The sequence below is a fragment of the Scleropages formosus genome, chromosome 22, assembly GCF_900964775.1.
Source record: "Scleropages formosus chromosome 22, fSclFor1.1, whole genome shotgun sequence".
Classification (NCBI taxonomy): domain Eukaryota; kingdom Metazoa; phylum Chordata; class Actinopteri; order Osteoglossiformes; family Osteoglossidae; genus Scleropages; species Scleropages formosus.
Genome location: NC_041827.1, coordinates 6,345,961 through 6,370,080, shown reverse-complemented (window position 1 = coordinate 6,370,080; position 24,120 = coordinate 6,345,961). Strand labels below are relative to the sequence as shown.

General features: G+C 41.8%; 1 protein-coding gene across 7 annotated transcripts in view; it reads right to left on the bottom strand.

Moving 5' to 3' along the window:
- Positions 1-10,026: 10,026 nt before the first annotated feature.
- The window catches only part of atp2b3b (ATPase plasma membrane Ca2+ transporting 3b), a 56,824-nt gene continuing 42,730 nt past the window's right edge, over positions 10,027-24,120 (bottom strand). For 3 of the 7 annotated variants that reach the window (XM_029247697.1, XM_029247698.1, XM_029247699.1), the window contains 4 exons: positions 23,736-23,947; positions 23,128-23,235; positions 22,763-22,945; positions 10,027-10,949 (listed from right to left, as the gene is read on the bottom strand). In XM_029247697.1, coding sequence (XP_029103530.1) covers positions 10,530-10,949; positions 22,763-22,945; positions 23,128-23,235; positions 23,736-23,947 — 923 coding nt within the window. In that variant the 3' untranslated portion in view covers positions 10,027-10,529. Of the gene's footprint in view, positions 10,950-16,706; positions 17,602-22,762; positions 22,946-23,127; positions 23,236-23,735; positions 23,948-24,120 lie in introns of those variants that run through there. The other 4 variants (XM_018725743.2, XM_018725744.2, XM_029247700.1 and 1 more) reach the window with 3 other exon arrangements.

Below are 24,120 nucleotides of genomic sequence, written 5' to 3'. Positions count from 1 at the left end.
GTCTACCCCGGTGAATGAGAGGGTCATCTCCCTACGCCTTCGGGTCAGGGAACGGTCTCTCACTGTCGTTTGTGCTTATGCGCCTAGCGGCAGTGTAGAGTACCCGGCCTTTTTAGAGTCCCTGGGGGGCGTGCTGGAAAGCGCTCCCACTGGGGACTCTGTCGTTCTACTGGGGGACTTTAACGCCCACGTGGGCAGCGACAGTGATACCTGGAGGGGCGTGATTGGGAGGAACGGCCTCCCTGATCTGAACCCGAGCGGTGAGTTGTTATTGGATTTCTGTGCTAGTCGCGGTTTATCCATAACGAACACCATGTTCATGCATAAGGGTGTCCACCAGTGCACTTGGCACCAGGACACCCTAGGTCGGAGGTCGATGATCGACTTTGTAGTCGTTTCTTCTGACCTTCGGCCATATGTCTTGGACACTCGGGTGAAGAGAGGGGCTGAGCTGTCAACTGATCACCACCTGGTGGTGAGTTGGATTCGATGGCGGGGGAAAAAGCTGGACAGACCTGGCAGGCCCAAACGCATAGTGAGGGTCTGTTGGGAACGTTTGGCGGAGGCCCCTGTCAGAGAGGTCTTCAACTCCCACCTCCGACAGAGCTTCAACCAGGTCCCGAGGGAGGTGGGGGACATTGAGTCTGAATGGACTATGTTCCGCTCCTCCATTGTCGGTGCGGCTGTTCGGAGCTGCGGCCATAAGGTCTCCGGTGCCTGTCGCGGCGGCAATCCCCGAACACGGTGGTGGACACCGGAAGTAAGGGATGCCGTCAAGCTGAAGAAGGAGTTCTATCGGGCCTGGCTGGCTCATGGGACTCCTGAAGCAGCTGACGGGTACCGACGGGCCAAACGGAGCGCGGCTCTGGCAGTCGCCGCGGCAAAAACTCGGGCTTGGGAGGAGTTCGGTGAGGCCATGGAGGAAGACTTTCGGTCGGCCTCAAAGAGATTCTGGCAAACCGTCCGGCGACTCAGAGGGGGGAAGCGGTGTTCCACGAACACTGTTTACAGTGGAAGTGGTGCGCTGCTGACCTCAGCTGAGGATGTTCTCGGGCGGTGGAAGGAGTACTTTGAGGATCTCCTCAATCCCTCCGACACGCCTTCCGTAGAGGAAGCTGAGGCTGGGGACTTGGAGGGGGACTCGTCCATTACCCTGGCTGAAGTTGCTGAGGTAGTCAAAAAACTCCTCGGTGGCAAGGCTCCGGGGGTGGATGAGATCCGCCCCGAGTTTCTCAAGTCTCTGGATGTTGTGGGGCTGTCTTGGCTGACACGCCTCTGCAGCATCGCGTGGAGTTCGGGAACGGTGCCTCTGGACTGGCAGACCGGGGTGGTGGTCCCTCTTTTTAAGAAGGGGGACCGGAGATTGTGTTCCAACTACAGGGGGATCACACTCCTTAGCCTCCCTGGGAAAGTCTATGCCAGGGTACTGGAAAGGAGAATCCGACCGATAGTCGAACCTCGGATTCAGGAGGAGCAATGCGGTTTTCGCCCTGGCCGTGGAACACTGGACCAGCTCTATACTCTCACTAGGGTGTTGGAGGGTTCGTGGGAGTTTGCCCAACCAGTCCATATGTGTTTTGTGGACCTGGAGAAGGCATTCGACCGTGTCCCTCGTGGCATCCTGTGGGGGGTGCTTCGGGATTATGGGGTTCGGGGCTCGTTGCTACGGGCTGTTCGTTCCCTGTATGACCGGAGCAGGAGCTTGGTTCGCATTGCCGGCAGTAAGTCAGACCTGTTCCCGGTGCATGTTGGACTCCGCCAGGGCTGCCCTTTGTCACCGATTCTGTTCATTATTTATATGGACAGAATTTCTAGGCGCAGTCAGGGAACGGAGGGTGTCTGTTTTGGTGGCCGCGAGATCTCGTCTCTGCTTTTTGCGGACGATGTGGTCCTGTTGGCTTCATCAAGTCAAGACTTGCAGCGTGCACTGGGGAGGTTTGCAGCCGAGTGTGAAGCGGCGGGGATGAGAATCAGCACCTCCAAATCCGAGGCCATGGTTCTCAGTCGGAAAAAGGTGGATTGCCCCCTCCGGGTTAGGGGGGAGTTGCTCCCTCAAGTGGAGGAGTTTAAGTATCTCGGGGTCTTGTTCACGAGTGAGGGAAAAATGGAGCGGCAGGTCGACAGACGGATCGGTGCGGCGTCTGCAGTAATGCGGTCATTGTACCGGTCTGTTGTGGTGAAGAGGGAGCTGAGTCGTAAGGCGAAGCTCTCAATTTACCGGTCGATCTACGTTCCTACCCTCACCTATGGTCATGAACTCTGGATCATGACTGAAAGAATGAGATCGCGGATACAAGCGGCAGAAATGAGTTTCCTCCGCAGAGTGGCTGGGCGCACCCTTAGGGATAGGGTGAGGAGCTCAGTCACCCGGGAGGAGCTCGGAGTAGAGCCGCTGCTCCTCCGCATCGAGAGGAGCCAGTTGAGGTGGCTCGGGCATCTGTTCCGGATGCCTCCTGGACGCCTCCCTGGGGAGGTGCTCCGGGCTTGTCCCACTGGGAGGAGGCCTCGGGGCAGACCCAGGACACGTTGGAGAGACTATGTCTCCCGGCTGGCCTGGGAACGCCTTGGGGTTCCCCCAGAGGAACTGGAGGAGGTGTGCGGGGAGAGGGAGGTCTGGAGTACTCTGCTCGGACTGCTGCCCCCGCGACCCAGCCCCGGATAAAAGCGGAGGAAGATGGATGGATGGATGGATCTTCCCTGTCATGGCAGCTCATTTTCAAAGTAACTTGCCAGCATTATTGAATGTAGGCCTTTGTAACTTCTGGTGTGGCACAGCAGCCAACTGGCCATGACAGTATTAAATCAATGTGACTGAACATCTCGTATCAGGCCATTCATGTACCTGAATCGTAAATGTTCCCATTACGTCCCTGTGTGTTTTGTTATTCCTTCCTGTGTTTGTGTATTTTTGTTCCCTGTACAGGTCCGTTGTCTATCACTGTGTCCATCATCAGGCCTGTTGTCAGTTCCTCCTTTTGGGCCAATCACCTCCACATGCCACCATCTTAAAAACCCCACCATTTGCCAAGACATTTGGCTTATTGTCTCGTGGCACTTGTGTCTTGAGCATTGACTCTCTCATGCCATGTGTGTTTTTAGTTATTTTTTCTTTGGTTCATTGTAATGATTACTTTTGTAGAGTTGGTTAGTTAAGACATCTTAGATGCTGAAGAGCCTTTTGTTTTATTTAATGGCTAGGATAGTCTACCACCTTGAGTTAGTTTAGTTTTCCTAAATTCTTTGCTTTGGCACTGTCAGTTCCTTTTCCCTGAATAGTGTCTTTGTATCCTGTAAATATTGTCAATAATCACACAGTAAAAAGAACTTGCACTTAAGCACTTCCTTGTTGTACATATGTTTTTTGTTACCACACATCAGTACTTACCTGATGTTACGCCCTAGTCACCCCTCGACGTCTGGGGTCGAAACAGTTCCGCATCACTGTTGACGTAATTGTAGGAGGGATTTTCACCACATTGGTTCCACATTGACTAGCAACTACTGAAAGAGATGAAAGATGCACAAACAGTGAGGTTTCTGTACACTGCAGGCACTGGCCCTCATGGAAAATAAAGGAAAAATAAAAAATAAATAAAAGCTGACAACTCCTGATGTACCAGTGTGGAAGGCTTGTTTGGACTTTTTTTTTTTTCCAGCACTTGAAGTCAGTGTAGATGTAACATCCATTTGTAGTGATAAGGCTCAGTAATCCATAATACCATAGCAGGACTAGATGTTTCCACCTTTTCACTCACTGTGGCCAATCTGTCATCAAAAGATTAAATAAATATATGTAAAACATTAAATGAAAGTCATATGATGAAGATTTCTGGTCCAAATACCATTCATAATTATTGCTATAATACTCTTCAGAAGGCTTAAATAACCTGAATATCTCCAGTATCACATATACAGATTAAAATAAAAATGGAGGAAAGAAATTAACTCCTCTGTTGTGTCATATCAGCTCATCTACTGTGATCAGTTTTACTACCTCTTATTTGCGAGCAGTCAGTCCAGGTTGATAATATTTCATTGCAAGCTTAAACGTCTTAAATTCCAGTTTTTATTAATTTTAAATATTAGCTACCATGAATAGGCACTGAGAATGGCAAATTAAAAGGTATAAACAGTTTGGTAGATAAAAATTGTGATTTAAAGGTTATACTAAGCAATTTCTAACAGCTTTATAGCACTACAGCTGAATTATTAGGGAACACATAATTGCCCATTTTTAAGATATGCCTGCAGTCTGTTTAAAATGAGACAATGCTCTTTGCACCACAAAAAGAGCAAATAGCTCATTTCTTAATGAAATTTATCCCAAAACAAAAACTTTTCATTCTTCATATTGCACATGTTGAGGTCATGGAAAGATATTATTCTTGTCTTCATTTTAAAATATAGTGGTGGAGAAGGATCCGGATGGTAGCTCTCAGCAACCTGCCCCAATCCAGCTAAATGAATGAAGACCAGCTGCTACCACTTGAAAACCAATTAACATGGAGATAGAAGCAGCTGCACTGAGAGACAAGGAGGAAGATTTGGATTTTTCAATGTATGGTGTACTGCTGTTATTAGTGTTCACCTGACTCAGTGACTTTACATTCTGCTGTATAGAGATTATGGTTCTGTCCAGCTGAAGTTAACAAAAAAAAAAAACCCTGTTTGTATGGGGGAAACTATTTATTCTTTTACTCTGTCCAGGCTGTGAGCTCACCTTTGCCTTGCAATTGGACCCACTTAAAAAAGCTGTACTGTGTACAAGTTTAACATTTTAACATCTGTTCTAGCACTCAACAATTTCTTGATGTGACCTAGAAATATCCAATTAAGACAACAGGGTTCAGGTAACAATTGTTCCAACCTACCTTTGAATGATAGAATTTAACTTGCTGTTGTCACTGAACATATTAACTACCTTTTCTCAGCCCCCACGCCCCAACTATCCTCTGAAATTATAGCTTCTATCTTAGAGAGCTCTGCTTGGAGGGTTGACTGTTATCTCCAAGAGTTTGGGAGCAACAATATACTCAGGCCTCTGCTTCTAACAGCACACTTGAACTATGACCTGATCCTACAGATACCTCCTTTTTTGACAAATGCAAGATCTGCCCCCCCCCCCCTTTTTTTTTAAAAAAGAAAAAAAACATCATACTCTATGAAACTCCTTGTCTAGGTTGTGGTGATATCTGGCCTGGACTCCTGCGACTCCCTCCTCATCTGGTCTCTCAACCTCCCCAATCAAAGCTCTTTAGCTGACCCAGAATGCTATGGCAAGAGTTGTGCTAAGCTTCTCCTTATTGGCTTTCTGTGACTGCTCATATCATGTTCAAGATTGGTTATGGTCTACAAGATGGCCAAAGGATCAGCACCCCCGTAGCTCTCAGACCTGATCAAGTGCTATACCCTAGCCAGAGAACTGTGGTCCTTCATCTTGGACAACTCGGTGGTGTAACTTGGAGTTGCTTCAAAATTATAAGTCTGTGACTTCTCTGCTTTGGCTTTGATGTGGTGGAATGAACTTCCTCTCTTCTTCAGAACTGCTGAATCCCTTGTTTGAATTCCACAGCAGTCTCAGAATGCACCTCTTTCAGATCCACTTCTCTCCTGATTTCCTAACAGTGAGAAATTTGTGTCAAACCATCTGTCACGATGACTTTTCTCTGATCTGACTCAGTTCTATAGGCAGGCACTTGTGTAATGTATGCCAACAAGAACTGTGGCATCGAATATTAACTCTGGTTTGCCAGTTGCATCGGCATCTGAAGTTCTTCTGAAATATGCTTTTCTTTATACTGAGTTGTAAATGAACACATGTAAATATAATGAAAACTGGAAAACCTGCTGGTCCTGGATTTTCAGGTTGGTAACTAAACAGTCCTGGTGTATACCATAAACTGCAGTGTCTTGTGGACCTTTACCTGCAAGTGACTTTTCTCTGATTGATTATTAACACTTGGTAATAATTACCAAACCCTCACCTCCTCTTCGACTGCCAGTTAAATTATCTATGGAACAAACACACTGTCTGAAACCACTTGTTCCAAGAGGGGTTGTGGCAAACCGGAGCTTAACCTGGCAACACAGGGCACAGGGCTGGGGGGGGGAAGAGACATCCTGGATGGGACGCCGGTCTGCCGCAAGGCATCCCAAGCGGGACTCGAATCCCGGACCCACCGCACAGCAGGACCCGGCCAAGCCCGCTGCGCCACCCCCCCCATGGACCACAACAGACAGTAAAATCTGCTTCATGCAGAGGTTCACTGAAATGATCTCATTCATTATTGGCAAAGTCAAAGAGAAATGACTCAGAGATAAATTTAAGTTATAGGGTGAGCAGCCCTGTTGCAGTGAAAGTGAAACCACAATGCTGAAACAGTGGAGAGAAACAAATCTGAACGCCCTTCATGCATCACTGTGCAGCAAACATACACAAACTGTTTGTCATGAGCTTTTGCCAGAGTCATTGTATGAACACAGTAAATGGTGCACATTACATTAAAATAGTACATAAGAACAGACAACAACCGACACTTTTTAAAGTTATTATTGTAGAATACTTTTTTCTTTTTTATACAGACAAAAAGTGTTCACTTATCTTCCCAGTAAATTTGCGTAAATTCCCATACAGTTTCATCTACAGTATACAGGTGTGTTCTTTCATCATATATAGATTTTATTTCTCTTAAATAACAGGCAGGTAAATTCATTATATTTAATAATCTTAAGTTGTTTTTTTTTAAATCCATTTTTGTCTTTTCCATCTTAGCGCAGCTTCAGTACAATAAAGTATGCTAAGGTGAGTGCGCAGTTGTTTTCCATCAGCTTAAAGAATCTGTATGCAAAAGTAATAATAATAATAATAATAATAGTAATAATAATGGAAAAGTGGTTAAATGTCGGTCATTTTCTTTACAAAAAATAGTTAAATAGAAGGAAAAGGGAAAAGAGAAAAAAAACACTAAAATATTATTTACTTGAAAAGTAAACAAAAGATGCACATGTGTACATTTTGGCAAAATATACAGCAGTGGTGTAGTCAAAAGGACTTTGATTAACCGGACTATTAAATAGTAGATTATCTTATCTGGCATGTTCTGCCTTTGCCTGGTGATTGTTTTGCAATAGAAAGCAAATAAAATGAAAATAATTCATTGTATGCATTTATGTATATACATACAATGCTATATATAAATATAGTCCCTTTCAGTTTTTAAGCTTTAATATCACTGTTAGTATTTCTGTGTTCCATGTATTAAAATGCAGCTGTTCTGGGTGGAGGTGGAGAAGAGGAATGCAGTGACAACTAAACCAGAAGTTGGTCATCGGTGGTCCTCATAAGGAAATAGTTAAAGCTTTTGGCGGTTCTTAGGCTTCGATTTGAAATGTGCCAACTGTACTTATTCAGAAAGGCCTACGCGTTCTCTGTCCCGACACTGTTGTCTGCATCCTATGAATGACTATTAAGGTAAAACGCACAAAACATTTTCATATGTAGACATCAACAGTCATGTGGGGTTATGCTGCAGACACAATACAACTTGGATTTTTAAAAATCTCTTATACAGCAGTCGTACTACTAGAAAACCCCATAATATGTGATAATGAGTAGAACATTGACACTGAATGATACATTGTGCAATGCACATTCCTGGGCAAAAGGCGTAACATTTATTTTTTGCACTTCTGCTCTAGTAAAAATTAGAGTTAAACTGGGTCTTCTGTAGACAAGGATGTGAGAGTTCACAATGAACGCATGTGACGTCAGCACTTGCTTACCTTGGAATTAACCAATGTAATGTCAATATACAACCATACCCAAACCTACATGAAATTGCTTTCACTGTTTTGAGGTTTCTTAACCCCAATTTCTATTAAAATAGAACTCTCTGATGGAGCATTTTGTACAAGTAAAGGTATTTCAGAGAGTCCTATGTACAAACTGTATAGCAAACCTATTTATCAAAGTCTTGAACGTGGCAAACTGTTGCATATGTGCCTGTTCCCTCCACTGGGATGTGGTTTTGCATTGCAATACATGGAGTCGTGTAACTTATTGATCCGTTACAAACTGGAGCTGGAATACCTTGGGATACATAAAGGGGTTGCACCTACACCTGCTACAGTTTACAGATTTACATGTGGTTTTGTTGCCTCCTTTTCTTGCAACACAATCCCTGCATATGGTGAGTAACCACGTTTAAATGCTCTCTATTTTGAGATTGCACATTGCACTGGTTGGCTCAATATATCCTAAAGGCAAAGCTCACACAATCTTTGGAAATAGAACACATGCCCCATTTTCTCAATTTCTGTGTTATAGTATAAATCCTTGATAATGTGCATAAAAGTTTGCACACTAATGTCTATAGTTTGACAAAATAAATATAATAAGATTTCAGAGCAGTTCCTATCAGTAGCTATTAGTAGATATCAGTAGCTGTGGCCAATTATGGCGGTTTTTGATGATACAAGCTTATAGTATAATGTAAGCTGCATTTTCCATTCCCCAAGTTCCCCAAAGGAAAACGTCACGCGTCACTCCTAATTTAGATGTTAATTGTAGAGTCAGAGCCAAATAAACTTTATTGGCTGCTGTAGGATAGAAAATGATGGGTCAGTTGCAACAAACATCTAGAGATGCTTGTACCGTACATACTGAATTTCAGAACTAGTGATATGTATTTGTTTAAGAGTAAAGCCCAGCTGTGTTTTTAATTCTGTATCAGCAGCAAAAGTAAATCGAGGGACATCAAGCACTCAAAGATAAACCTGGAAATTCCTGTGCTCAATGCACAGAAAATAACTGCAGACTAAATATTGTACACCGTGCACCTATAAAAAAGTGGTGAATGTCTAAGCCCTAAGTAAACTGTCGTGTATTAGCAATAGTCTATTATGTTGCTCTTCAGGTGCTGCTTTTATTCAAAGCAGCAATACATTTTACCGGAAATCCAGGTTAAGTAGTCTTTTTTCTGAGGGTATCACAGGAGCGTTCCTCCTAGGAGATGGCCCAGCGATCCTAAGGTTAACAGGTCATGTCCGTGCATGTCCATACGTCCATATATACAGTAGCTCAGATGGCTCACTAAAATACTGCTTCTGGTAAACAACATATATGAACCGTTCCACCAATCTATTGCCACTGCAGGAGGGAGTGGACAGCTAAAGGCCATTTGTCAAGTAAATCAACCAATTAATAAATAAACAAATGAATGAATGAAACACATAAATACACAATATAAAATATTTTACTGGATTAGTGCATTGATTCTGTCAAACCCTAAATTGGGAAGCAGCAGCATGTGACGCGTGTTACGTGTGATGTCGACACGCCTGAAGGTCAGTCAATTGAGCTCTTGGTTTGTTGCAGCTGTTGCCAACTGGTGAGGAGGCCTCGACCAGTTCCGCAGCAGCGGCTTTGGGATCATCACTGAGGAGCAGAGCTCCAGGGTTAGACTCTGTTTGTTGCAGCTGACTCAACCAGCCTGAAAGTATCACTGGTCAGATGCTTTCCTGTCCCTTACTATCCTCCATCATCATAAAAGAAAAGCATATTCAGGGAAATGTGTCAAGGTCAAGTAGCAAATCAGTTATTAAAACCCGTACAAGAAAAGCTGAAAGGGAAGGTGAAGTTGATGCTGTGATTTTTTTTTTTTTCCCGTTGTTTTGTATTTAGTAGATGCACTATTTTTTGTAATCGCTATTAGGTTTAAACTTATTGTATGTTTGCTTCTTAGTACTGTGTTTCTTTTTTTTAAACTTGCTTTTAGGACATACACGACGACACACACACACACACAGAAAGATAGAGAAAGAGACACAGAGTCAATGAAAATGGAAAAAAAAAAAAAGAACAAAATAAAAAGTCTGAGCAAACAATAAATAAATAAATTAAATAAATACACAAATAAATATTAGTATACTTAAAGCTAATCCATAATGCATTAGTAACTGCAATATAGTAAAAGTAGTTATCGTAGTAGTATTAACAATGATAATAATAATGATAATAATGGTGAGCATAGTAATAATAAAGTAGTAATAATACTAGTAACAACATCAATAAAAAGTGGAATGAATTGGCCCCCTTTACCCCTCCCATGAGTCTGTCATTATCTTGCGAAACCAGGAGGTCAAGAATGACTCCAGTCCGTAACAGTCATTCTCACTTAAACATTGTTCTCTCTTGCCCTTTCCAAGTCCGGTTGGCCCTTGCAAAAAAGTCTCACACAAGGCTGGTCAGGATGGGACGTCAGGGGGTGGCTGAACTCGGTGCATTTTGGCTGCGTATGGCTAAATTAATGCTATGGAGTGGAGGGGTCGGGGGGAAGGCGGATCTTTTCTGGGTGGGGGGGTTTACTTCAGAAGAAACTATCCACAACGTTTTGGTTTTGCAGTGTAATTGTTGGTTTCTTCTTCCTCCCATCACCGGCACCATTTCCTTCTCCTTCCTGTGGTGTTAAGACTTGTGTCCGCCGAAGTCTTTTTGTGTCCCGTCTTCCACGCTCCCGCCCCAGCAGCAGTTATAAAGAGCTCTCCAGGCTGTGCAGTGGGCCGCCGTTGCAGCAGAGCTGAGGGGCAACTTTCGGGCTGAGGAGGACACTGCTTTCAATAGCGTTGTTGTTGCGATTAGGGGTGGCCGGGAGGCTGTACTGGCGGTAGGGACGAGGTGGAGGTCTTGAACGCTTCGGAGGCTGGGGGGGTGGGGGCTGGGGCTGGGGCTGGGGTGGTGGCGGTGGCGGGCGTAGGGCCGGGTGTAGGTGGTTGTGCTTGGAAAGTTCGGATTCCTCGTCAATGTCCGTGTCGTCGATCAAGGGGATGTTGTGGATGAAGTCGTTGATGAGAAACTCGGGATGCGCCATGAAGTTATGGATGGAGTTTCTGGACTCTGGTTTTTCAATGCCATCGTACAACGAACTACGGAAGGCTTTCACCACTCGCATCTAGATACAGGAGGAGGTTGGGGTGAAGGTAAGGAAGGGAGAGGTAAAAAAGTTTTTAGTAATACATGCGGAGGAGGATCCAAGTTCCATGTTACCGACTGACCTTCAACACCCCGCTCAAGATCAGGTTGCAGTGCATACCACACAAGGGCTTTTTTTCCCTAACAAATGTTTGACATGTTACATAAAAATGTAAGCGCAAACGTGTGAACTTTTTTTTGCCACTTCTGCCAAATCGGGAAAAAATATTATTTTATATTAAATTATTATTTCCCCAGTGACACTAACCAACTACACTAAATTCATTGACATAATTCAGAAATTCGTTTCATCATCACTTTGATACTAATTTGCCATTTCAGGGACAAAAATTGTACATGACTATAATATCAGTAAGTTTATTAAAATTAATGTAAATCATTTGGTGCGTTTAGTAGTTCATTCTCTGTTTTTTCCTGCAGGGACTTTACGAAACTATAAAAGAACACAGACAGTATCTTTTGCAACCTGATCTTCTGAGTTTCTCAAAGAAAGAGAAATAAAAAAAAAAGAAAGAAAAAAACAAACACTATTTGAAATGCAATTTGTCACTTTACTGCAAAGCAGCTCAAATAAATGAAATAAAGTGATTGCATGATAAAAGCAAAATGGCTTAACACAAAAACACAGAGAACCAATATGAAGAAAAACACTCCGTGTGTGTAAAGCTGATAAAAAAATGTATGTTGATAGAGTGAGAAATTCATACACGTATGAAAAACAGAAAGAAGAAAACACTTGAGTTAGCCTCTGTAAGAAAACACTAAAAATTAAAAAGAAAAAAGCCAAACACAAACACCTAAATACTCATTTATATCGAATGTGATAATGAGGCACTTGTAGTTAACTCTGCCTTCAAGCATCTCCAAGTGCAGGCCAGCCGTGCGCACGTGCATTACGCTGTAGGCATAGCGAATACCCACTGGCTTCTTAGCTACGCAGTGTAGTGGGGGGGTCAGGCGTTGGGGTCGAGCAGAGCGCTGGGGAGAAGCAATGTGCGCATCCAGTCCCATGAGCATGTGAGCATGCACATCCATTCTGAAATCAAGCCACCACCAACGGGAGCACAGGAAAGCAGGCGTCTCACTCGAAACAGAGGAAACTCACAAGGCACGTGAATCCCACCGCAATGTCGGAACTGGCCGCATATGTACGCGTCCTGCTTATTTACAGTGAATGCAAAACATCAGGCCCCCTACAGCCAAAACGACCGATGTGTTTCTGCGTTTTTCAGAAACCAGAGATCTTGTTAATTTCATCAAAATCACTGTGACACTGCTCCTGTTGCTACTGTGTTTGAAATGATTTTTTTTTTGCTTGGATATTCGCTTGAAATTGTGTCAAGACCGAATAAGCGCTAGAGTATAGGGTGCTGTTGAGAGGTAGGGAGTGGTTTTACAAGTTAATGAGTACAAAAGATAAAACTGAAAAAGAAAAATGTCGATTTAAAGGCACTAAAAGGCACGGTAATTTATCATTTCACATTCACGAAAATAAATTTGTCACTGTTCTCTTTCATGCCACATTCCTAAAATAACGGTTAAAGTGGAGAAACTGCAGCAACACGTCAGCAGAAACAGAAGCGCACAACAACAGCTGTCTTTTACCAAACAAACAGCCACTTTTTTTTTAGTGGATGAAAAGATCGAGAGCTCTGCGATCCTTACGTATCCCTGGCAGAATGCGAGAGTCGGCATGAAAGAAAGCGTGAGGCATGCAGCGGTGCACTGCAGAGTTGGGAATGGGGAGAAAGTGCACGTGATCTAATGAAGCCGGCATCTTCACGATGGGGAAGGAAATGGTACGAGATAAATGAAAAGTGCTTCCTTCAGTCAGTGCTTGACTTTGTGTCTCAAAATAAAAAAATAAGAAAAGGCCATGGCAGAAAAGTCACATGCTGCAAGGACAAATCAAATCAAAGCGTAACATATATATATATACACACACGCACAATTCTGTATGTATATATTAAAGTTTGTAAAAACACATTCCTTTAGGATGGCCCCCCCCATCCATGCGTCTCCCCGACACATCCCAGCGTATGTCACAGAGGCTCTCCGCCCAACACATTCCCCGCAAAGGAAAAGAAGCGAAATGAAACCGAAAAAGTCATCAAAACAAAGAAGTTCCATCACAAATCAAGGACCCAACAAACAAACAGGAAGTAATGGTTTCAGCATTTGGTGGTGTGCTCATTTTTGTTTTTCCAAAGAGCCTGTTTGTCACCAAGAAAAGCATCATGCAATTTTAACCTTTTAATGTTGATTGCCTTTTGTTGTTTGTTGTTTTTTTTGTTTCCATGGATACAGTAAACTTTCGAGTATAATGCCCATAGTTGTCGAATGCAACAAAAAAAAGATCTCCCTGAATATTATAACATTAGATGCTGTTCAGTTTTTTCCTTTGCTTTTTTTTTTTTATCATGCCAGATTGTTTCATCCACTGTCTCCCCCAGCTGGCCCTTAAAAAAAGCTTGATGGAAAAACTTAATCATTAAAAAAGTACGTTCTGGCCCACTGATCTTTCCCAACATGTTGGTCAAAAAAGAAAAAACAGTAAATGAATAATATAAGCAGAAAAACTGAAGAGCAGGTAGCAGGAGGCAGGAAAGGGGTAGTGCTTAGAGAGGCTGTGATGGAAAAGTGGTGTTAATGATTTAAACCCCTCCACCTTCAAAAAACCTATCAATGACAAGTCCTTATTAGGCTGCTGTCCTTCCAGAAAATTCTCTCCGCTGCAATGTCACACTCGGTACAAGGTGACACCGCATTTATGCTTTAGCGTACATTCAAGCATGATTACTTTTCAAAAAATGTTGTGACTTTTTTAATGAAATGCAGTTTTCTGACTGGAGGCAACTGCTCTGTAAAATCACTTCAAGTGATGTCTAGGCATTGATTGCTAATCAATAATTATGAAAGTACGCAACTGAACCTCTAGATATCTGAGTCTAGTAAAATGTGCCTTCCAGTTCACCACAAAAGTAACAACTATTCTGCGGACAACAGCATTGCTTCCAGTCAGATTAAGGAAATTAGAATGTAGCTGGGACACTGAATTGGGGTGACTGGGATACACAAACACCCTTTTTAAATCTCTTAAAAGACATTCTTAAAACTCAAAATGAACTCCATGCCTTACACGCACACACACAACTCTCGCAAACATCCTCTAACACACAGACTTCTCGACTCCCCTCGACTTCTGACTGGTGATGGTCTTGTTTTGTGTCTTTTTTTTTTGTTTTGAAAAAAACAAAAACTTTATCCGAAACATTATTATAAAAAATACATACTGTAAAAATACAAATTCATCTTGGAGTCTTGTGAATTGAACGCAGATTTTAGTATTCATAAGAACAAAAACAGTAAACATGTTAGTAAATGTGCTATTATGCTTCAATCAAATGTATTTCTAAATGTTTGCTCTAACTGATAACTGATAAAGGTAATAAAGGTAAAAACGCCACAGTTGCTCTGCTGATGTAAAGAATACTAAATGGCTGATACAGGAGAATACTTTTTTGACCTGGAAAAATCCCAAAATTAAAGATGTTTCAATTCTGTAAAGTTAAGATTGATTGTAAACTGTTTTCCAGGATGCACTTCGAAATTCTTCCAAGTAAGGGCTATACAAAGAGAGAACCCACTGGAGGAATAAAAAAGTAACTTTTTTGGACTGTAGTGTGACTGGAATTCTATTGATATAGTCATCTTCAAACAAAACGGACGACCGAAATAAATCCACACCAGATAAAGCCAGCTTATTCTGACCAGTGCCACAACATTTAAATGACTGGCATATTTCAATATTGCTAAAAATGGATATTAAAATGTTGTCTATTATTTCAATCAAAGCATATTAATATGTATTTTAAAATCTATTTGACTGTATTACATTTAATTACTTTGCCATTTACAATACTTCATTGTTTTACAAATTCCTTAAGTAAAAGCAAATCTTTTAAAGTGTGGAGGCAAATCTTGATTGTTTTCAAAGACGACATCACAGCCAGTGAACTGCAGGGGACACGATAAAAACCGGCAAACTAGTGGGGCAATCACAGATTACATGTTGAGAGGAAAATAAATCAAGACAAAGAGCACCGCAGGGAAAGATGAGAATTAACAGCTGCAAGAAAGTGAAAGAAATAGAAACAATCATGACTTAGAACTTTGCTTCCGGTATAAAGCCATGGAAGAATGGGATAAACTCGTGGAGCGAAAAGAAAAGAAAATAATATAAAGTATAAAATTCTCATTGTTTGAGAAACAGGGATGTTTTCTTAAAATTAGTCTATAGAAAGAACCAATCATTGCGAAGATATACTTTGGTAATAGGAATTATTCAGTATCATTTTGCCATATTCATGATCCCCATTAATATTGTTTGCCCACATGTATTATATGCCAGAACACCTCTAGCATCAGCTTTTTGGTTAACTTGTAAAATTTCACTTAAGATTAAATAGATGATCTCCCCCCACCAAACCAAAAACTCCTGCCAGCACATAAAAACACTCTGAAACGTTGAACGGTAAAAAAGACACGGGATTGACTTTGACTATTGTGTTTTTTTTTTTTTTTTTGCAAGACACAGAGCCTGCAGAAGCCCTCGCTCGATGCCATGGATCCTACAAGAAGAGAGAAAGAAGAGGGAGAGAGTACAGGGAGAAGGGGGAGAGTAGGAGACAGATGAACAGAGGGAGGCATTCATTTTGAAATTTGGTGCGGGGGGGATAACAATATGAAGAGTAGGCTCAGGAACCAACATGACACATCCCTATCCGGCCAAGATACTCGCATAAGAGGCAACACAGACACTGACAAAGTCATCTAGAAAGGAAAAGAGAAAGGAAGGAACAGCGTTGGTAAAAACAGAGTCTTGGTGACAACAACGGCAGCAGATTCACAAATGTCACAACCTTTAGGGCTTATACTCGAAGGTTTACACCAGGTTTGCAAGTTCACAACCACAAAAAGCATTTCACAGAAGTGTATACTTTTAATGCCTTTACTTTGCATTCAAAGGTATCACCCCAAATAAAATTAATACAAGCGGTTCTGAGAAGATAGATAGATAGATAGATAGATAGATAGAATTTTTTCTTAAAAAAATTACCATATTCTCTTATTCAAAGTCAACACTGGTGTTTATTTATGTGGCAGTCAAAGTGTAGTTTCAAGGCTGTGTACCCTGAATTTTTGATTGGCACACAGGTATTCCTCTTTTCACACCTTGAATAGATTTCAAAAACCTGCACTGATATTAATAACGGCCACATTCGGATTATCATCGGGGCATTGGTGTTTTAAAAGTCCAGAAAGCATGCGGTGTAAGTGTATAGGAGGCTTTAAACTCTATAACCCTCTTTCACCTTCCTTATGATTTTAAGCAAGAGCTGCTGAGTGACTTTAAAGGTTTTTCCTCAGGAAAAAAGTGCAAAAAATGCAAAGCTCTGAATTATTAACTATAAACAGAGTCACCTTTAGTACTTAGTCAAGCTGTTACTGAAGTTGCAGAAACAGGCTTAAAAACTGTGTGTACAAAGAGGAATGCCTGTATGTAGATGTCCGCTTTAAAGATGTGAACACTTTTGAAACGATCCAATTTATTGAAAACGGTAAAGACAGAAATCCTTTAAAATTACGAGGTGCAAATATTTAAAATGGATATTTTTCTCTCCAAAAAAAATTGCTTCACAAAGTTGTTGCGTGAACAGTTCTCCAAAAATATATATTATTTTGTCAAATCTTTATTATCCTGATTACTCATTTTTAACCCTTCTGAGAATGTTGTGTAGATAAGTCTATTTCTGATTTCTTTGAAAGAATATCATTAAGGAAAAAGAATTGGAGGAACCCAACCTTGAAAGCAAAGACGCAGTACAACCTTAGCCTTACAACGACTTTAGCACAATCTCCAGTCCGGACTGACCGGGTCGGTGGGGTTGAGAGAACATGGCATGTCTGCTCCAGACGAAAAAAAAAACACACGCAGACAGGCAAACGCACACAAAACAGACTAGTATCATCTGCATAAAAACAGGACAAAACGGCAAGGCGACTGAATGAGAGAGAAAGAGCAAGAAAAAGAGTGTGAGGCATTGAAAAGGAGGAGGTGAAACATCAACGAAAAACCAACCACCTGAGGAACACACGTAAAACCAACAGGCAAACAGAACCACGCAGATCAGGGAGATGCGCAAACAGCTATGAAGAAAGAAAGGCAACGGAATAACAGCAACACCATCCGCACTGGCTGTGCCAGCTGTGCCAGCTGTGTTACCCCCTGCAGTACTGCCCTCCCACCTGTACTGTGTTGGAATGCACTTGTATGCTTTTTGTGTGCACGTGTGTGTGCGTGTGTGTGTGTGCGCGTACAGAGAAATTCCTTGCGTGTCCTTTTTCTGTGTAATGCTGAATTTGTATGTGCAGTTTAAGGAAAGCAAGAACTCACTCCCAGGAGCCCCGGTTGCATTGGCAGTGGAGAGAACTACGTGAGTGGGGGTAGAAATATTGGTTACATCATGGAGCTGGCTCAGAACTGAGGAGCGGCGCCGCACTGCACCCTGAAACGAACCACTTCTCTTGAAGGTACTCACTACCTCCATCTGTGGGAGAGAGAGAGAAGGACATCACAGCAATACTTCCATTAGCCTACTCAAAGGAAGGGCACATTGCAAGGAGGAACAGAAAGGGGAAACAATGGAAGAAAATGGGGGGGGGGTGAGGGAGGGTGAAATTTGGGAATCTGAGACAGCAGCAACGTAAATTTCAAAAGGAAATGAGGTCGTAGGATTTGTGTGATGATTGTAGTAAAAAAGACAGCACTTTCCACATAACCCCTCTGCTGCCAATGTTGCAGGTGCTGCATACAAATCGAAGGCTGCAAACTCTCTGCAAGCCAAGGCAAGTTTTTTGAGCCGTCTCCAAAAAAGACTGCTGCTAACACTACATGTGTAACTTTTCATTGCGTCGGGGGGGGTGTATCCGAACGTCGTCTCCCTTCGTGCTTTGGAACATTACGTTGAAGATTAGGAACGGAGTCAGCAGGGAGATAAACAGATGCTTTCAGTGCAGAAGGAGGACTAACTATAGTAACACATTTAAAGTCAAACGACAATGGCTTCCTTACTTTCGCACAGCTTCAGTTCACTGCAGTCTACCGTGACCCATCTCACATAAAAGAATCAACTGGCTTGATGAAACTGAAGATGTATCAACCAATTTAAGGAAAGGTTATGTGCTGATGTAACGCACACGTTGTATTTTCTATGAGATGTACGTCGCTTTGGAGAAAAGCGTCTGCTAAACGAATAAATGTCAATGTAGGTTGTTCATTGTTATGATTATGATTATTGTTGGAATTTGCTCATTGTACCTGGCTATCCTGATTCCTGTAATAAGTGCAAGGCAACCACTAGCAGGAAGACACTGCAAAATGTACCAAAATGGCGAGAGCAGCTCCAGTTGCTCTGCAGTAGCCATAAGTAGAGCACAGCGGTAAGCACCTCACCCTCTCTGCACTCGGCTATCAGATCCTACCTCCCTAATGCAACACCATCCAATCCAGTAAACGACGCCTTGGCCTGCGCTTTAGCCTGACACTTCATTCCGCCGCAGGATGCCGGGGGCACTTAAACACCAATCGCGATGCTTTTAGTGAGGTGAGGGTATCAGGAAAGTATTGATCCGGTAATTCAAGTACGCATCCCCTGCTTTTGCCTCAACTTCCTGTCATTCACTGTAACGCACTCTGTAGAAGCCCTGTGCTCATTCCCCCTCGCTGCTTGAGAAGGCCAAAAAGACCTTTCGAAAACGGTCACTTCTTAACACGAATGTCCATAAAGGCTTTTAGCAAGAGTTCCAAGAAGCTGTTGGGGAAGGAGAATCAAGTGCTGACAGTTTCAACATGGCACATATGGGTACAGGAGAGCCCACAGTTCCAGCGGGACTGCCTTACTTCCTTTCCTCCTAGAGAAGAAAGCCTCTTGCTTGCGCCATTTCAATTGCCCCCCTCCCCCAAAAGACCCTTTACAAGTTCTCTATTTCATTGCACTAACTGACACGAGCACTTTAAATTATAGACCATGCTTCACCCTGAATAAATCCTGGCAAAAGTTATTCACTTTGGAATAGACAGTTTCGAGGGAGCAGTAACTGAATTTAGAATCATAAAAGGCGAACTGAGGTTCAGCCAGGCTCTGTTATCCTTCCCATATGCACTTCATTCGTGGCTTAGAGGAAAGATTTTTACTACAAAGCCTCTTTATTCAAAAGTGTGGGCTTGAGAAACAGCTGACTGTATGCCAGGTAGTAAAGACCATTTTTAACATTCTTATTTTGACATCTACATAACCAGTGCAAAACAATGAAAATTCCCAGTTTAACCAATGTTGTATTAATATTACTATAGTATTAGTACAGCATTGCTTAGCCAACTGACAACAGATGAACACCCAGCCATTCAATACAAAGCTCAAATGGATCACCTCCAGTTTAAGGAACACCCCACCATGAAACAAAAAGTAACAGTGCTATTTTAAACAAACCAAAATACATAATTTAACTGGGAGGCATTAATCAAAAGTAAATGTCTTCAACCTTCAACCAACCCAACCAGGCACAAACTACCTCAATGAGAGCCAAGGATTTCAGCTAGCCATGTTAAAGACCTGAATTTCTGGTGTGGGTCCTCATCAAAGTCATATGTAGTGGTTAATATCACCATCTGTACACAAACTCATAATTAATGGTTTCTGATAAACTGCACACATATACACCGCTTAAACCGTTCAGCTAAAAGATGAACTGATATTTAAGTAATGCGGCTCTCAAAGACAATAATCAAAATCAGAGAAAAACCAAAAAATTTTTAAATTTAACACTAAATTAAATATAACTGCAAAATCCAAAACTTTACTGATAGCACATTTTTGCTTATATTGTAAAAAAAAAAAGACTGTCACTGTTAATAAACCTTCACAGTTATTTCCACTAATCTGATTTGCCTTCAAAAAAATCCAAACAAAGGTTTATAAGAACAAGCAAAGTTTTACATAGGGGTGTGGCTATGCCTGCTCAGTTACTATGTGGGGACGAATCCAAAGCTTATTTAAAGATATCGCTATTACTCTATAAACTAGCAAGGTGAAAGACATTATCAAGACTTGTTCTGTAAAACCCAGAGAGTTAAACTGTCATCAGAATGGTGTTGTTTTGTCTATTATTTTTCCTTTTGATAGAGAGAGGTTGCTCATATTTTTCTCTCCAAAATTAATTGCCTTTCTAAGGAACCCTACATTGAATAAAACACTTTTGACGAAATCTTTGGTTTTTGGGGTTTGAGATACTTTGAATACTTTAGGTTAATTTTTACAATGCAGTTCAAAGATTTGATGCAAGCCCTGAGATTTCTAGAGATGATTTTAAGTGTTTCTTCAAATGTTCACTGAATGAAGCCAAATATTGCAGTGGGAGAGCACAAACAGAGAGCTGGGCATCTATTCTCTGAGACATTGATCCAGACAGGCACCTGAGGTACTCATTACATTTACACAGCAGGACCCAATATGTTAGCCCACACATCTAACCTCCCACACTGGTAAAAGTTGGAACCAGAGCCATTTACTTTAAATCTGCTGGCTTACAAGTCCAAAATGAAATGTTCAATGAAATGGGTCTGTTTTTAAAAGAAGTTGCGATCACAGTTATGAACTAAATAGAAGAATGTTTCCAAAAATAATCAGGACATTTAATGAATTTCCTTAACAACTGCATAATGACACAAAGACAGCAGAATTCCAAAATGCTGTACTTGATGTAATTCATCCAGTAAAATACTATTTTTCCTTCAATTTCTGGAAAAAAATGACAAGAGTGAGTTCATATCAAACTGGATGAGCATTAAAACATTTACATTCTTCCACAGAATTCCGGAAATACTGAAATGGAATGAAGACAGGGCTGAGAGTCAATACTGAGTTTCACCCTTGTGTAAACTAATGGAACATGTGGTTCTCTACTCTCTGCCACACTTAGATTTAAATATGCAATAAAATTTTTCTTCTATTATGGGGCAGCTGATCGTGGAGTGGTTAGAGCTGCTGACTTTGGATCTGAAGGTTGTAGGATTCATCAGGGCCTACTGCTATAGTATCTTGAGGAAGGTACTTACCCTAAAATTTGATCCAGTAAAAAAATTACTCAGCTGAATAAATGGGTAAACAATGACAGGGAGCTTAACACTACAAGTCGCTTTTGAGAAATGCATCAGCTAAGTGAATAAATGTAAACTAAAACATGAGCTTGATTCCGAGCTTAACATTTTTTTTTTTTGAAATTGTGTAAGTTGTAATTTCAGTTCTTTTTCCTGTGGTTATTAAATGCATTTGGTTAGGAAATGTCCATTTAAGGGGTCTGATGCCAAAATTCGTTAAACATCATTAAAGGTAGAAAAAACTTAATATCGTCACATATAAAGAACATGTTGCCGTGGCCTAATTCAAAGTTTGTTGTTGGAATTTTAAGCCATGCTTCCAAAATGTCTCTTAAAACAATTTACCTTTCTGTATACATTAAAATATATACAGAATAAGAGACCTTTGTGATTCATGCAGTAGCTGTGACTACACTCTAGGCAGAGGAACAGATTTGGCAGATGCTTGGCTTCTGAACAGATAATCTGAAAAAACTTTAACAAACCTGTTTGTATGACATAACACAACAACAGAAAATAGTGGTAATATTAATCTCACTCACGTTAATGACAATACAATGAATATAAACCTAAAACACAATTCAATCCATAAATCGCAAGTCTTCGTGCAAATGCACAATTTTTAATAGGAGAAAAGTTTCAGGAAGGGTCAAATTATATGACTTTTTTTTGTGGTCTGGCTACATCTGATATTTTATAAATGCTGGATTCTAAATAAAAAGCAATTAAGCACAAATCAGTGAAGCGAACAGTTACAAATGCCACAGGCTGGAGCAGGTGGTGGTAGCAATACGGACTGATGCCAGCCAAGAACCTCCGAAGAAATGGTACATGCATGTGAGCTCACTTCATTCTACAGACCTGATACTCTTTCTGTTTTACTCTAATGAAGCCCATTTACATTCCAGTAAAGATGAGGGTCCCAGCAGATTTCGGAATGAGTAATAAATGCTCTACCCTAATTACCTCAATTACATAATCAAGATTTGAATGGGTCTGAAGCACGGAGGGTCCTGTCACCCTCAGGGTCAATAGCTGTCCATCTGTGCAATCAGCTTATTTAGGTTTTGCTCTGGTTTAGAGATCACACACTGAGTAATAACCACTGTATTTTTCATTGCCATTTTTTGTTCCTTGTCCACAGTGGTCTCACAAAAGCACTGCTACTGGTTGGGGCCAAGAAGACACAGACAGAGAACAAGAGGGTGATACAATGGAGATATAGGGATACATTGAAATTATGTGTCAAAGAAAGGCAGAAGAGAGAGGGAGGGCCAATCATAAGGGTGGAAATGAGGACCAGTGAAAGGGGTATTTAGTAAAGAAAGATAATGAAACAGAAATAGAGGAGGGAGACAGTAGGACAGACGAGCATGATGCCAGTAGAGAAAAGGAAAGATGACAGAGCCCCAGAAAATTGGATGAGACGTGTGTTGAACTGTGCGAGTCTTTTTCCTTGCTGGGTTGGTTTCGCTTACACTATTAGCAGGGTCAGAGGGAACGGGGTTATATGACTGGTTGTTAGGATCAGGGTTGGCCCTGTTAAACTGCACCTGAGTCTGGATACGGTTGAGCCCTCTAAACCACAGTATCTGCCCCCGGCGCAGCTCCCTCTCCGCATGATCAATCTCCTCCTCATCTTCTGCCAGGTCCTCGTCCGTGATCTCGTCTGTGCCGGGCCCGTGTCCTGCCTCCTTCAGACACTTCAGGTGACTTGTGGGCACCGTGGCAATCACCTGTGAGGAGATGTGGGATGGGGGCAATTAGAGAGGGGCACACAGAAGATGCTGTGACCTCTGCCAGGAGCGGCAATGAGTGCTAACACAGCGGTAGCGAAAAGAGACTGCCCCTCTCCGGTCAGGAACAACTGGTGATGAATGGGAATGGATGGAAGGGGCAGGTGATCCCCATGGCCCACCTGGCCCCATAGCAGCTCCCCTACTCCCACGAAGAGGCACCAGAGCCATTGCTCCACGTTGAGTGGGGCGCAGCTGAATGGCTTCCCCCCAAACTGCACGATCACGATCTGCACACATCGAAAGAGAGCTTTCATCTCCAAGACAACACGTCAGCTGGCCAAGAGAACCCTTCAAATACACATGTTAGTTATTGTGATCTCAACTGTAATTGCTAAGTAAACAATCTCAGGACAATCAAGAACAACAAGATCGACACCATTCCTTTTACTGAGGTATGTTTTTGAGACTAGAAAACATCTTAATCAATTGAATAATTGTGGTTTATCATATTAAAAAAAAAAATCACTCTACTGCAGAATTCTTTCATCTGTATTTATGTACACAATTTATATACAGCATACCAGAGAAATGTATGATTTATGCTGACAATTTTCAACTCGTTAAGACCTCATCTTAAGGTTTTTGCAGTCTCTTTCTAACTACCACTTGGAGTGAGTCATCAGTTTTCTAAACCTCAAGATATAACATGACAAAGTTAAAAATATCATCACTGTATCCTGAGAAGCCTTGAAACATATCCTAAAGACACTTCCCTAAAGCTTCTCACCTGCACCCCAAAAGTCCCTAGCACAATACTGCAGAAAATGGGATTGGAAAATATCCCGTCAAAAACATTTCGCTCGCCGTGTATCTTCCGTGCGTTGATTTCGTTGAAGAGCTGCATGAGCACAAAGGTGTTGAATATGATGGTATAGTGCTCTGATGGGGGCGAATGCAGAGGGGCATTGCGTCCACTGTCGATGTTGAAGATCTTCTCCCCTGGAAAGAAACAAGAGAGATTTTGCACTTGAAAGAGGCACAGAGATCATTCCAGAGCTACAGAAAAAAAAAACATTTGGTGCAACTGTGATCTCATGATGTAAGAACAGCAGCCCTTAAAATATCTCCTGTCTGCAACACGTCTTGTTGTTACCAATTTCATCTGCATGAAG